The sequence below is a fragment of the Trachurus trachurus genome (genome assembly GCF_905171665.1).
Source record: "Trachurus trachurus genome assembly, chromosome: 12".
Taxonomy (NCBI): Eukaryota; Metazoa; Chordata; class Actinopteri; order Carangiformes; family Carangidae; genus Trachurus; species Trachurus trachurus.
The window spans coordinates 29,324,982-29,340,255 of NC_139908.1; the positions used below are offsets into that span (position 1 = coordinate 29,324,982).

General features: G+C 44.2%; 1 protein-coding gene across 1 annotated transcript; it reads right to left on the reverse strand.

The window, feature by feature from the left end:
• Positions 1-1,266: 1,266 nt before the first annotated feature.
• Positions 1,267-14,502, reverse strand: sowahb (sosondowah ankyrin repeat domain family member B; the record flags this gene model as incomplete). Its single annotated transcript, XM_083983821.1, has 4 exons — positions 1,267-2,004; positions 3,774-3,961; positions 6,430-6,845; positions 13,041-14,502. 4 exons carry the CDS (start codon positions 14,500-14,502, stop codon positions 1,533-1,535), a joined length of 2,538 nt encoding a protein of 845 aa, XP_083839947.1. The 3' UTR covers positions 1,267-1,532.
• Between the last annotated feature and the right edge of the window lie 772 nt (positions 14,503-15,274).

Here is a 15,274-nt window from a genome sequence, read left to right on the forward strand (position 1 = left end):
GTGTGTTGTGCCAGTTGACATGTAAAAGTTGACAACTTCACTACATACATGTACAGATGTTTTCATCTGTTTTTCATGGTACTGTTTTATTACCCTAATTTTTATTGTTAATCTATGTTGGTAATTTATGCTTTTTTCTCAATATTATCTATATTGCTGGCACTAGACTGTATTTAGCACTTTGGGCAACTGAGGTTGTTTTTAAATGTGCTATATAAATTAAATTAAATTTGGGTTGAGTTGAGTAGAGTATAAAAATACAAAATGTATGAACAATTCTTCCCCAAACCAAGTTTGATTCAGTTTCATTCATTAGGCTGTTTTTAAATAAAGCAAATTAGCTAAAAAACAAAACATACTGGTGGCCTCTATTATCACAAAGTGTTTTTGGGGAGAATCACAATTCCCCCAAATTTGTTTTGGGGGCACGAAATAACCAAAAGTGCCATACTGATTGATAGAAAAGTGGGCGGAGTCTCTTCATTGATATGTGCTACTGTATGTTGAGGCACAATTTGCGAGTGTGATATGACCTTCTGAAGTTTGTTTGACTGCAGAGCCGCCATGTGGAAGGTGGTCTCATACTTCTTGGGCAGCAGAGGACGACTCATCAGAAACCTCAACAAAAACAACTCAGCCTCACACCGTTATCTCTTTCACACACCATAAACGCCCTAGAAGCAAAGTGTCCACAGTCGACTGAAGTGGTCATTTATGGTTTCAGAGCTGCGTGCTGAACAGTGATCTGGCTTTCAGCAGCAGTTTAACACCTAATGATCAGGAAGAGACTGAAGAGGAGTTCATGGAAGGTCACTACAGTTTGAATATGCAGATCTTTGACGGCATCTATGATGTACGAGTCTGTTAGTAACCTGCCTTTGATCCATACTGCAAGTCTGGTTCCACTGGGAGCTGAACTGCTGCCTGTGCTGAGCTTGGTGACGCATCATCATTAGAACTAGTTCTGTCAAACTCTGAGCAACATGCTTGTTACCTCGACTCCAATCTGACTGCTGAGCTGTAGCCAGAACTGTCTTGCAGGACATTTCTCACATGCCATGCTACAATTAGATCCTGAGAAACAGTTGATGATGACTTTCTTCATGTACCTGAACTTTCTGGTTTTAGTTTGCAGCTCATTTGTCTCTGTGAGCTACTGTAATTGTGACGACGTTGCGCCAGAATTTTACAAATATACTGGAAATGCTGGTCTGACTGGACCTTTATTCTGGAGGACTCCATGAAGAAGTTACAGAAATAGATAGGTTAAAGCTTTATGTGTATGGTTAACATATTACATCTGTTCAATCATGACAAAGTTATAATCACAAATACAATTTTAATCTGCACTTTATATGTTTGTTGGCACCCTACCGTAGAAAAAGTAAATACATATGTTGTTGGATTGCAGTAGTGTGTGTGGCACAGTCACAGTCACTTGTTGCCATGGTAAAGACGTCAGTGTCATGTTTAGATGTTGGTGATGTTGTAGACTCAGGTCCATTGATAAATCATGTGAGGTTGGTCTGGTCTCAGATGGAGGAGTCAGACTGATGGCCGTAGAACCTGCGCAGGGATTTGTGTTTGAGGAGCGCGGCGATGGACGATGACCTTTTAACCTTGACAGCGCCGGCGATGGTGAACGGCCTCTCTCCTGACGCCGTGGACAGGTGATGGCGGCGACGGCGGCGCTGCTGCTGCTGCTGTTGTTGTTGTTGTTGTTGCTGCTGCTCCCAGCTGGTGTCGGCTCTCCTGACCCCGCCCACCGCCGCCCGCGCCGGCGCCGCCAGCAGCTGGAAGATGTCCACCGGCGTGTTGCCGTTGAGGTACTGCCAGGGCCGCTTCCCCGCCGTGTCCCTCAGCTTCACGTCGGCCTCGAACTTGTTCACCAGCAGCCGCATGACGTTCCTGTGGCCGTGCATGGCGGCGATGTGCAGCGGCGTGTGGCCGCACGTCGACCTGGCGTTGATGTCGAACATCACACCAGCCTTTTGGACTCCGTACCTGAAACCACAGCCAGAGAACACATCAGTCACATCAGGCTTTTTTTTTTTTTTTTTTTTTACTTTTTATGGCGTGGTGCGCTGGATTATCATTTTATTGTAGCTACTGCTTTTTCTTACACGATTCTTGATAATAAGTGTTAAGATTATGTGCAGCTGTAAAAAGGGAAAAAATGTAAATGAAGGGAAATGTATATGTTACTATTGTGAAAAAACAGATAAAAATTAAGTTCGTAACATAATTCAAATGTGTATCTATATTTATATTTTATTTATTATTTTGTATTAATCATAACCCTAATCATTCTCTATTACAAATACTGCTTTCTTTTTACTGCTATTTATTATCTGTCCTCTTCATTTCTATGCTGTTGTCTGCTGCTGCAACCCTGTACATTTCCCTATGGGCTCTATGCACAACTCCACTACTTCCTGATTTTAAGGCAGCTCCTTTATTTCCTGTCTTACATTATTGGACAAACTGATGAATCCAGGTGTGTCTGAGTAGTCACAATGGTCAGACACACCTGGATTAATCAGTTTGTCCAATAAAGTAAGACAGGAAATAAAGGAGCTGCCTTAAATTCAGGAAGTAGTGGAGTTGTGCATAGAGCCCATTGTGGGACAAATAAAGGATTATTATCTTATCTTATCTTGTCTTGTCTTGTCTTGGCTTATCTTATTCATCAAGCTTCATCTTGGCTGTGCCAGAACTTTATTTGCCTCATTAGTTTGTTGGTCCTTTGGTGAAACTGAACTGAACCAGACTAGACACAGATGGCCATAGTGTACAGAGGATGAATTTGCTGGTCTTATTTGACGTCTTGTGCAAAGAGCAGGTCTGCATGTCAATAAGACCAACATATGAAACACATAAGTGTAGCTGTTTGTCTCAGCTTTAATTTGAGATGAATGCAAGATGCTGAGAGGGTTGTGCTAAAATGTCAACTCAAAGCCCGGGGCCATATCCGGCCTGTGATACAATTTTATGTGTGAGAAACTTTCATATTTCTATTATTAATGGCCTGCCGGTATAGCGCTCACACCACATATCCCATAATACACTGCAGCAGCTACCATAAATCCTGTACATGACCAAACCCTATCTGCATCTCACTGGTGCACACCTCCATTCTATTTTGAGCGATTCCACAGCTCAGGACCTCACCCTGAACATGAATGAACTTGCAACCAAGAAGAGATGCCAAGAATCTGGCATGGACAAACGCCAGACTAAATATATGTGTTTGTTCTATTGTTTGTTGGGGTTTTTTGCACCCTTTTCTGAAATCACAATACAGTTTATTTTTATTTTCAGTCAATATATTTTTATTTTATTTTATGTTATTTATTTATTTAGAGAAAATTGACAGTATGCTGTCTGTTCAAATTCATATTTCTGATTAAAACAATACCAGTTTTAACTATAAATGTCAATACCGTTCTGCTGATGTTAAACATCAGGTGGGGGTAGGTCAGATAGTGTGATCTGTGAAGGATAGGCTCATCAAACTAAATAAAGTGGTTCTGGGTAAAAAGTCCTAGACTTCACTGCACAGTGTTTGCTTATGAGCAAGAACCTCAGCAGCTTATGAGTGGAGAGCGATGAAGTGATCTACTCACTGTCATCACCCACTTCAGTATTAGACTGATAGAAATGCAGGGCTGAGCTGGAACAGCCACATTGTTGACTGAGTTTATCTGACAGCCGTAGCAGTAGCTGAGGTAGAAATGTAAATCTGTGTCAATTTAAAAAGCGTTGCAGCATACCATAAGGTGTTGAGGACTCTGTGGTCACCATGTTTAGCGATCCAGTGCAGCACGGTGAAGCCGGAGATGAAGTCTTGTTTATTGAGCAGTGAGGAGTCCTCTCTGAACAGTGAGTAGATGTCGGGCCAGGCCCCCGTGGCCCCCTTCACCAGCCAGGCGTGCTCCCTGGACTCCAGAGGAACCAGGGGCTGAGCACAGCAACACACAGCAACTTCATTAACTTCACAGTGTACAGTACAGTAGGTTTGAATGGGGCATTTAAAGAGAAAAAGTGTTGTGTTTTTAAAGTGATAGTTCAACATTTTGGCAAAATCCCTATAGTTTTAGGAGTAGGTTTATTACCTATAATAGTCAGTGCAAGCTGTTTTTACAGCGGCAGGGCAGAGACGTGAGCTCTGCACGGTGTGTGGTATTGTCACCTTTCCCTCATCAAACTCATCAAATACACAACACCTCCAAAATGCTCTGGTGGACAAGTTGTGACCTGCACATTCACCACGCTATGAGATAATCATGTAACATTACGAGACAGAGTTGTTTTAGAGGCAAATGCGTAACCGGAACTACATTCCAGACACGGCTGCTGGGCGGAGTGATTTCAAAAGCGCAAGTAGTTCAGAGTATTTGCTTCATGTGTCGTAATGTTACATAATCATTAGGGCCGGGACTCGATTAAAAAAATTAATCGAATTAATTAGAGTCTTTGTAATTAATCGCATATAAATATTTGACCTGAGAACAGTGAGAAGCTTTTTTTTTTCACATGGATTTTAGTATACCATTAAGCATTCAAGGTGGTACTTAACCAAGACCAACAGACTAGTGATGCAAATTATCGATTAATTCATTAATCGATATTTGATACATACAGATTAAATGGTCTTTCCTTCCAATACACTATGATGATTACTGTAGTATTTAACTAGGCTACTTAAATCACAGAAGCATAAACTGATTTGTTGAACTCAGCCTGATGTAAACATTAATAAAACTCAGTAACCAATCACACAGGCAGCTCCATGTTGTCCCTGTGTGATGTTCAGGGACAGGTCAGGACAGTCTGAAGACAGACAGCTCTGAGGGTGAAGTCCTATCATAATGAGATGAGATGCACCTGTGACAGTGACAGGTCATAGATATAGCCTGCAGCTGAGCAATTAGCGCTATATAGCGCATTTAGCGTGCGCCCGTGTCTGTGTATCTATGTGCAGGCAGAGATCAGAGATGGTGTTTTAAATAACCATGCTAGCGTTTCACCAGCTCTCATCTCTGCCAGTCAGCCTCTCAAACTGCCGCCTCTCTCGCGTGCAGGCGCACCGCAGTAGACACACGTGAGAAAAAAAAAATATATATATTTGAAAAAAAAAAAAAAAAAAAAAATTAATAAGTGCGATTAAAATGCGTAAATTTTTTTAACGTGTTAATTTTTGTGTAATTAATTAATCGTAATTAATGCGTTAAAGTCCCGGCCCTAATAATTATATGTTTTTATTTCATAGCTTGGTGAATGTGCAGGTCACAACTTGTTCACCAGAGAGTTTTGGATTGTCTATTTTAGTTTGATGAGGGAAATGTGGAAATACTGTGAGCCTCCATTGTGTTAGCTGAGCAGCTCGCGTCTCTGCCCCGCTGATCTCAAAACAGCTTGCACCGACAATTAAAGCTGTACAGAAAAGAAAATAGAACTTGATATCACTGTGGGTCCTAACATTAGTGTAATAACTCATCTATCAGACGATGGAGCCCAAACTTTGTGCAAAATTCTATTTTCGAGTAAATCCGTGATGAAAGTGTGGTAGTTTTTTTCCGCATTGGACAATACAGGCACACGAATGATCAGCCTGCTCACGATTCATCAGCCACTGATATTGGATCCGTCATCCGTCAATCAAACGTCTGAGACACACACCGAGCTCGGTCTCGCCCAAAACATTGAATATCCCGCCCACTTGATAACGACCAATCAAATTAGTTTTCCTTACGCCATTTCTGAACACCTTTAAAGTCCCCCTCCCGCGACCCTTTTTGGTTATTTTAAAACCAGCAGCTCATTAGCAATGCACCTCTGGAGGGTGGGCGGAGACTGCACTGCTCTGCACCCGCCCAGACACCCCCCCCCCCCCCGACAGCTGGACATTGTACAATTACAGATTCAGCACGTTTAGCGTAAAACTGCACACAGGGATTCGATCCCAGACTGGAACATAGGCCTTGCTCACGGTGCAAGCTGCTCTACCAGATGAGCTATACCTGACCTTGACAGCTACACCGAGCTGCCAAGGCTTTCACCTCTGAGCCAGATGCAGCGCGGGGCGGGAGCTTGTAGCACTGGTATAGTAGTAGTGTAGTAGTAGTAGTAGTAGTATAGTATAGTTCCCTCCCCTGGAGCTGTGACACGTCAGCTCCAGTCTCCCTGAAACTGCCAGTTTGCGTCTGCCATTGGTTCACAGCAATTTGAAGGCAGAAAAACTCAGAAATGCAATTTTGCACTTCCTTTTCTGCTGATATGTCCTCTAACACAAGAAAAATGCCACAGGAACATGTGAAAAGCAAGAAAAACACGATTTTCATGGGAGGGGGTCTTTAAAAGTAATGAACCTACTGCTAAGACTATAGGGATTATAGCAAAATGTTGAACTTTCCCTTTAAGTCTCACCTGCTTACTGGGGCTTTCATGATGAGCAGTGGTGGGGGTGTTGGGGGCAGGGAGGCTCCTCCTCCCCGGCTCCTCCCGCTCCACCAGCTCAGCCAGGCTGTGGCAGCGCGGCGGCGTGGCGCAGCGCGGCGGCGTGGAGCACGACGACAGCGACGACGACGACAGGTTGTAGCGGAGGCTAAGCGAGGAGGAGATGAGGTGGAGGCGGTTGAGCCGGGCCGCCTCGCTGCCTCTGGAATGCTTCACCTCCTCCTCCTCCTGCAGGACCTTGTCCAGGTCGGCGCCGAGGCTCAGGCACATCCTGTTCCTCACCTGGCTGCTGAGCCGCCGCGCCGCCATAGGACGCCGCCATGGCAGGGGCGAGGACGTGGAGCCGCCACTGGACACCGCCTCTTCCTGGTCGTCATAGGAATCACCTGTGGGCGGGGTGAGAACACAGTACGAGTCATCCAAAGACTTCAGATGACTTGAAGTATGTGTATCTTGCTGTAGAACCGGCCTTTCCTTTTCCATCTACACTTTATGAGCTGTTGAATACCATTCATACACACAGACACACTGTGTGCTGTGAAACGATACACTGGTAACAAATGGTAATAAGTCTTTGCAGCTCATAGTTTTTTTTTTTTCTTTGCACAAGAGGTTATTCTAAGAATTTTTTGTCTGACGTTGGAGATAATAATAATATTAATTATAATAATAATTTTACCATGTAGCACCTTTAAAGCAATACTTACCTTTCTGGAACTTTTGCACATTTCTTTGTCTAAGTTAAAATGCTATCTGATGATACATTAAAATGTAAGAGAAACCCAACAGGGTTAAAAACTCATCATTTTTTCATTCTCATATAATTCTGAGAAAAGTCTGACCTATAATATTATTCGGTCCGATTAATAAGATTTGACGAGCGACCGAACCTACTTAATATGTAATCACTTTGTGCACCCCTCTCCTCCTCTCCCCCCTCCCGACCAGGAAGAACGCTTATTGACAGAGCAGTAGCAGGACACAGAGAGCAGAGGAGAGAGTCACAACACACAAGAAAGAAGGTTTTTGGAAATAAATCGTTTTTTAAAAGACCAATAACTGCAGCCGCAGCTGGTCGCGGAGTTTCATGTCTGATATTGTAACTTTGATAGTGAGCAGCCCCGAGTGATACGTAAACACAGGAAGTCAAAAGCATCCTGTGCTAACGGCTAGGCTAGCTCCCTTAGCTCTGTGAGTTCTCAGCGGTCCGGACCCGGTTGAACTCCGGACCGGCGCGGCTCGACTCGGCTCGGTCTGGATTTATTTTCGGCCTGAACCAGCGCATCAGGTGGCGCTGGTCCGGCCGCCAGCCCGGCTCCTTGAGAACTGTAATCTGTAACAATCACTTCCCCTGCGTCTCCAGTAGCAGTAGGCTAACAACACTTTATTATAAAACTCATCAGTCATCACTGAGTCCGTTTATACGGTTTAAAACTCCGCTGTTGTGTTTGTTTGTGTTGTTCCCGTTTCACTCGCGTTCCTGTTCTGTTTACCGTTGCCATGCCAACGCATGCAGCAGGGAGGGAGGGGGCTCGTGGAGGTGCTGGAGGAGTGAGAGGTGGGTGGGACTTGTGAGGGAGGTGGAGCTGTTGATTTTCAAATGTTTGTGCTGTGCTCAAGGGGGCAGTTGTCGGTCTGAGAAGTGAAGCTCACTTCCGCGTTCAAAAAGCTGCAATCCCCTCGGCTGTCGCTGGGGGCTGGCTCCAGAAGGGAGCAACTCCAATCGAGCCCCATGTTAAAATAGCCGATTTTACAGCTTAAAAAAACATATTTACAGCCTGGTACATTTAATTTTTTTGGTCTCAATCGATAGTTTCTACCCCCGCACACACTCTGAGGGGGGTGAATTTTTTTTAAACTCTACCGTTTTACTATTATTAGGGTTAAAGTTCTGGCCAATCAGGGCGCAGAACCGTTGAGTGACAGGTCCGGCGACCGCTGCTACGAGGCCAGTGGGCGGGCTCTCGGCCGGCCAACGGCCGCACCGCTCCAAATATGGCAAGTAGAATCCAACATGGCGCGGTTCTAACCCCCGTAGTAGCGGCACAAAACAGACTCCCCAAAACCAATGGGTGACGTCACGGACGCTACGTCCATTCTTTTTACAGTCTATGGCTGTGCTGAGTGAAATGCCAGATCGGTAAGTATTGCTTTAAAGGGATAGTTCAACATTTTGGCAAATTGGCCCATTGCCATAATTGCTATAGTCATAGCAGTAGGTTCATTACCTTTAATTGTAGGTGTAAGCTATTTTCAGTACGGCGGAGCGCAGCAGCAGGCTGCTCAGAGCTACGCTATGGAGGCTAAGGGAATTTCTTGGTTTCCCTCATCAAACTCATCAAATACAAAATCCCAAAACTCCACAGCGCTTTTGTAGACAAGTTGTGAGCTGCACAACCACCACGCTATGAGATAATGACGGAACGATACGAAACGGAGCCGTTTTCGAGGTAAATTCATACAAAACCGCTGATGCGCGTTGCGTTCAGGGACAGTTTTTCAGCAAGCAGTCTCCGTATTTACCCTGTATTTACCTCGAAAACGGCTCCGTTTCGTATCGTTCCGTCATTATCTCATAGCGTGGTGGTTGTGCAGGTCACAACTTGTCTACAAAAGCGCTGTGGAGTTTTGGCATGTTGAATTTGATGAGTTTAATGAGGGAAACCAAGAAATTCCATTAGCCTCCATAGCGTAGCTCTGAGCAGCCAGCTGCTGCGCTCCGCCGTACTGAAAATAGCTTACACCTACAATTAAAGGTAATGAACCTACTGCTATGACTATAGCGATTATGGCAATGGGCCAATTTGCCAAAATGTTGAACTATCCCTTTAAAAACACAAGTTTATAAAGTATTTGACAAAAGAAACATGTAAAGACCACAGAAGACTAGTCACATACAAATGTCACAAGCCATAGGAGATGGACCGCCCAAGCATTACAGCAACACAGACAATACAAGTCCCAAACAACAAACTGAGACCAGGAGGAGTCCAAATAAAATGTAGGATGCAGTTGATTAGATCAAATAAATAAATAAAAAGGGGGTAGGGGGGTAGCCTATGAATGATAACAGGAGATAAGATGAGATACAATAAGATGAGAAAAGATGGGATAAAAGAGTTAAAATAGAAGAAGGCATAAAAGTAAACCTGAGAACGTCAATAGCTCTATAGGCAATAGACAGTGGAGGGGCAGTGACAGTGATTCTAAAAGCAGAATGGGGACTAAACCAACAAGGGTCGTCATAAAAATGGGGGAATAATAATAAAATAGGGAATAAAAATGAAAGGAAAAAGAGTATAACATCACATGCAAGCAAGTCTGTGAAAAGTGGGCAAAGGCCCAATCACCTTTAGATTTGAGGCAACCAAGAGAGCCTGTTTTAGGCCTATCAGATATGGAGTAGCCGAGCTGAAGAAGTCCTATCCTTCAGCTCAGCTAAAGGGCAGGAGATTTTTTTCAACAACAACAACAACAACAAAAAAGTCAGAATTCTGAGGGGAAAAAAACTCAGAACTCATTGCCTCACTGTGATTGTGAAGAAGAGATGATGAGACCATGTGCATATCACAGTGGAGATCTAATGTGGGGATAATGAACCTCCTGAACCTTCCTATGTACACATGCTTCTCACATCGTTGACATTGTTGTTGACATTCAAGCCGAGCCAACAGTCACACATGACATCACTCACAACTGTTTCAAGAGGATGTCAGGTTACAGGATCTGGCATCTCTGGAAAAACACGTCTTGTCCTGGTCCTCAGAGCAGGACAGCACAGATAACTGACCACAGACCAGTGTCGCTCACATCACACATCATGAAGGCTTTGTGTGCAGCAGCTTGTGAGGCCGAGGAACATACTGGTGGATGATGTCCTTCCAATGCTCTTCCAGGATCAGTCTCACTGCTGACAGGAGAATGATGGTCTTTGAACGGTACATAGAACATCAGGGTTGGAAAAAAGTGGTTCCAAAGGAAAGGGTTGTGTAAGAGCAGATATTGGTGAGGTGGTGAAGATCTTCAGAGTAAAACTAACACTTCCACCTATATTAACTTTTTTCTATGATGGCTAAAATGAAACATGTTGTTCACAGCAACATGTCGCTCAGCTTCTGTGCTGATCCAAATCTACTGCAGGAAATACACCGACACGTAACCTTATGCAATATAACTATCACTTCAAAGCACTGTCAGATGTTTACACCAAATCCAAACCAGGACAACAAACCTAACTGTAAATAACAGTGGAAACTTCTTGAAGACACTCAAAGAGAATGAAGGGGGAGTTCTAACTCTTTCTTGCTTCCCTATGTTACATCAGTCCACAGAGCAGCTGGACAACAGATCTAACAGCCTTATTGCAGCAGTAACACATGACACTGTTTTAACATATAAACAGGTCAATTGCATTTGGTCAAAATGTATATTTCTTCACTTTCTTCAAAATTTATATTTCTTCACTTTTCAAATCTGTAGTTGTCTGACGATAGATAGGATTTAGGATAGGATTTAGATAATAGATTGGATCAAATCTTGAAAATGGGTTGTTCAAAACTAAAAACAGATTCTGAGATCGCATTAGATCACGTAATCCAGTCTTGGTTTTAATCTGGATCAAACCCTCAGTTTGTGTTGTTCAGAACCTTTTAGTCGGATCAGGATAACTTCAATCCAAATAAATCAGGATTATTCTGATCCCAGCAGTTTGGTGGATTCAACAAAATGGGATTCAAATTCAATTCAAACTAGTCAATTAACAACATTTCTATTGTAGTATACATTGATTGATTCATATTTTGTACCTGATTTTTAAACCAGTGAAAAAAAAAGTTTACTTTTTTCATTTTCATTATTCCACAAATTAATAACTTTCCCCCAACTACTACATACACCATACTTTCAAATCAATACACTTTGACACCAGTGAGCCATACCTACTAGGTCTGTAAACAGCATGGGGTCACTCAATCAAGTATTTTACAGTTTTTCTCATTGTTTACACACAAATTCTGGTACTTGAGTCACAGTGACTTCAACATCTAACTCATGCACCGACTCACTGAACCAGTTCTTCTAAACTACAAGCACAATTCCTGCTTTACACTCAAATTGCAGTTCTTTTTTCCAAAACACTACACACAGTTCTCTGCATTTGGAACTATTTCATGAAGAAAATCTCTTGTTTCCACAGGGAACACACTCATTGAAAATGTTAAAAGTTAACTGCCCTACTATGCACACTGACTCATCACATGGCAAACACCTGTCACATAGTTTTACAATTAGCAATTGGAGCTTTAGCATATAAGGGCAACGGGTCAGGGAAAACAATGCTTGTGATGTGGCCAGGCCGAAACAGAAAAGAGGATGCAGCATAGCTTTTGTTTTGTTTTTTTTACTGTAACTGTATAGTAAACACTTCTGTTGTTTTGTATGTAGGCCACTGTATGTGCAACTTTGTTCGTTGGGATGTACACTGTGTACAAAAACAACACACTTGTATATGTACTGTCTGTAGTAAGTGGAACACTGAACAAAAAAAGCTAGCCTAAGTCATTATGATGAATGGAGAAGAAGTGTTTTCCATTCATCATAGTGTTTTACACTGAACTCAATGTTCAACTGGTTCTATTCATATGATGGTTTGTGTGTGTCATTTAAAAACAAAATGTGGAAACAATCTACACAGCAAACACAGAGTCTTTTTCTATTACTGTACATGTCGCACAATACAAACAGTTGAAAAAGCTGTATGATCGGTGTTGATTGTTTTGGTGGGGTTACTTTTTGTCATTGAATTTAATGATTATGAAGAATAGATACATACCAAAATATTTAAAGCTGTGTTAAAGGGATAGTTCACCCAAAATTCAAATTTCACTCATTATCTACTCACCCTCATGTCGACTAAGAGCTGTGAGAAGTTTCAGAGTCCTCCGTTCCTTCTCTGAGTTACGGGGGGGTCCGCGCAGCAGTATTTGTCCATATAATGGTTGTCAATGGATACCAACTTTCTTTGTCCAAAAAGACACACCAAAAAACAACCAAATACCTCCATAGTGCTCGTCTGTAATGTCCCTCTTGTATTGAAGCCCCGACATGAGAAATTGTTCCGCCAGTCATTGCACTGACACAGGAAGAGCAGTGAACTGAGACACTGGGAGCTTCCGCTACAAACAAGCTTAAAATATAGACTTATTTAATTTTTTTTGGAACAATTTCTCATGTCGGAGCTTCAGTACAAGAGGGACATTACAGACGAGCAGTATGGAGGTATTTGGTTGTTTTTTGGTGTGTCTTTTTGGACAAAGAAAGTTGGTATCCATTGACAACCATTATATGGACAAATACTGCTGCACGGACCCCCCCGTAACTCAGAGAAGGGACGGAGGACTCTGAAACTTCTCACAGCTCTAAGTCGACATGAGGGTGAGTAGATAATGAGTGAAATTAGAATTTTGGGTGAACTATCCCTTTAACATTCAAAAGGTCTGGCTTCAACACACCCTTACACACATTTATGGAGTTGACATTTGGAAAAACATGATGAGGCGTATGTCTCCTTTATGTTGCCCTACCTGCTCTGGCCTGGAGATCCTCGTAGCTACTGTTCCACCCTGATCCTCTGGAGCCCACGTCGGGGGAGGGGGAGGGGGCCGGGGACGGGGTGAGGACGCTGCTGTGGCTGGAGGACAGACCTGCTGTCGGGCTGTGGTCCAGCTCCGGATGGACACCTGCAGCCTGGGACATGTGGCTGTCCTGAAGTGAAGCCCCTCTAGACGGTGTAGATGCTGTGTGCTGGACCTCTGATGGTCTGCTGGATGTCCACTCCTCCATGTGTTCTGGCCCCGTCCCCGTCCACTGTTCTTTTAACCCTGCTCCTGGGCTGCTGGTCAGACCGGGGCCAGAGGGGGGGCGGACTGCCCCCTCAGCATCCTGGATGTAAATCTTTGGGACCAGTCTCTCTGATGAGGAGGATGAAGAGGAGGAGAGGACAGAGGGCCACGCTCCTCCTGCTGACCCTCGGCTCTCACTGGCCTCATCCTCCTCATCCTCCTCCCCCTCATCTTCATCATAAGACACAGCTGACTTGTAGCTGGGCCTGTATTTGAAGCGGCGTAGAGGACCTCCCTCAGTCTGCAGACCGGCTTCCCTCCCCCTGAGGGTCTGGGGGACTGGAACCACCTGCTGGTCCTCCCCATGATGTCTGACTGCAGGGACTGCTGCTGGTGGACCAGAGCCCAACCTGAACCTCCGCTCTGACACCGGACCAGGCTCACACACACTCACCGCCTGAGCCGAGGACACACCAGAGAGTCCAGATGTAGTGGACACACCAGAGAGTCCAGATGTAGTGGACTCACCAGAGAGTCCAGATGTAGTGGACACACCAGAGAGTCCAGATGTAGTGGACACACCAGAGAGTCCAGATGTAGTGGACACACCAGAGAGTCCAGATGTAGTGGACTCACCAGAGAGTCCAGATGTAGTGGACACACCAGAGAGTCCAGATGTAGTGGACACACCAGATGTAGTGGACACAGCAGAGAGTCCAGATGTGTTGACCTGCTGGTGTTTCTTCACCTGGACGTGAGTCTCAGTCTTGAGGAGGATTCCAGCTGCAGACAGCCGCTGCTGGCTTCTTGTCCTCGGGGACTCTTCCAGCGGCCCCTCCCTCAGTGCTGCAGGTTTCGGTCCGGGTCCCGGCCTGTCTCCCGGGCTGCAGGTCTCCGGGGCTCCGGAGCTCTTCCAGTCTGGGTGTCGTCTCGGTCCGGAAGAACCCGCTGCACCGTCGCCCGGGACGTGTCCGTGTCCGTGTCCTTTGAATTTCTTCCTGAGCACGACGTGAGAGACGCCGTCCTGCTGCCGGACGGTGGCCACGGAGTTGACGAACTTCTTGAAGAGATCCCGGTTTCGGTCCTGGTCCGCATGGTTTCGGAGGAAGTTTCTGAAGTGCAGCAGTAAATCAGAGTTCTTCACCGACCCCCCGCTGCTCTGGAGGAAGTGTAACACCGCGTCCTGGGTGAAGTCCGTGGCCATTCTGCTCTCTCTTTATCTGCTCTCTGCCTCTCTCCCTGTTTGTTCCAAAGGTCGGAATTTTCTCTCTGTTTGACAGAAACGAGGCCCCGCCCACTTCAGGTGTTCAGCCCCACCCCCACCTGCTGCATTCCAGCAGGTAACCCGGATGTTGTCTTCTTACATTCTACACTCAGAAACTGTTATGTAAACAGCTGCGAAGCAATGAATACATACATACATAAATAAATAAATAATTATAACAAAAATAGTAACCACAAAAACTTCAATTTGTATATAAAAAAAACAAAAAAAAAAACAGGTCGCTTTACAGTGAAAAATAAATCTATAAAAAGATATTTATCTGATAAGGAGCATCTAACAGCATAAGAAGCATAACAGATTGTGTTAAGAATTTAAAAAAATAAAATGGAGTTAAATGAAGATGGTTCACATCATCAAGATCACATCACTCCTACTGAATGAAGAATCAACATAGAGGCTGCAGATTCCCTTATCATATTGCATCAGTGCCAGCAAGGGGAGACTGGGCTTGGTTGGCACATCCCTGTTTTCTGGCCTCCTGCTTTTTTTTAGTACCAAAAGTAGATAAATTCCCTCCATAGTTTAACAGAGATATTGGAAATGTGTTCCAGTTTATAGAAATAGGAGTCAACTACAATTTGATAGGCTATTAAATTTGAAAGTCCATGAGGAGTGATGTTAACTGGGCAATATCATATATTCACAAAGGTGGGTTCTACTCCATGGTTCTACTGGGAGCAGGGTTGGCACA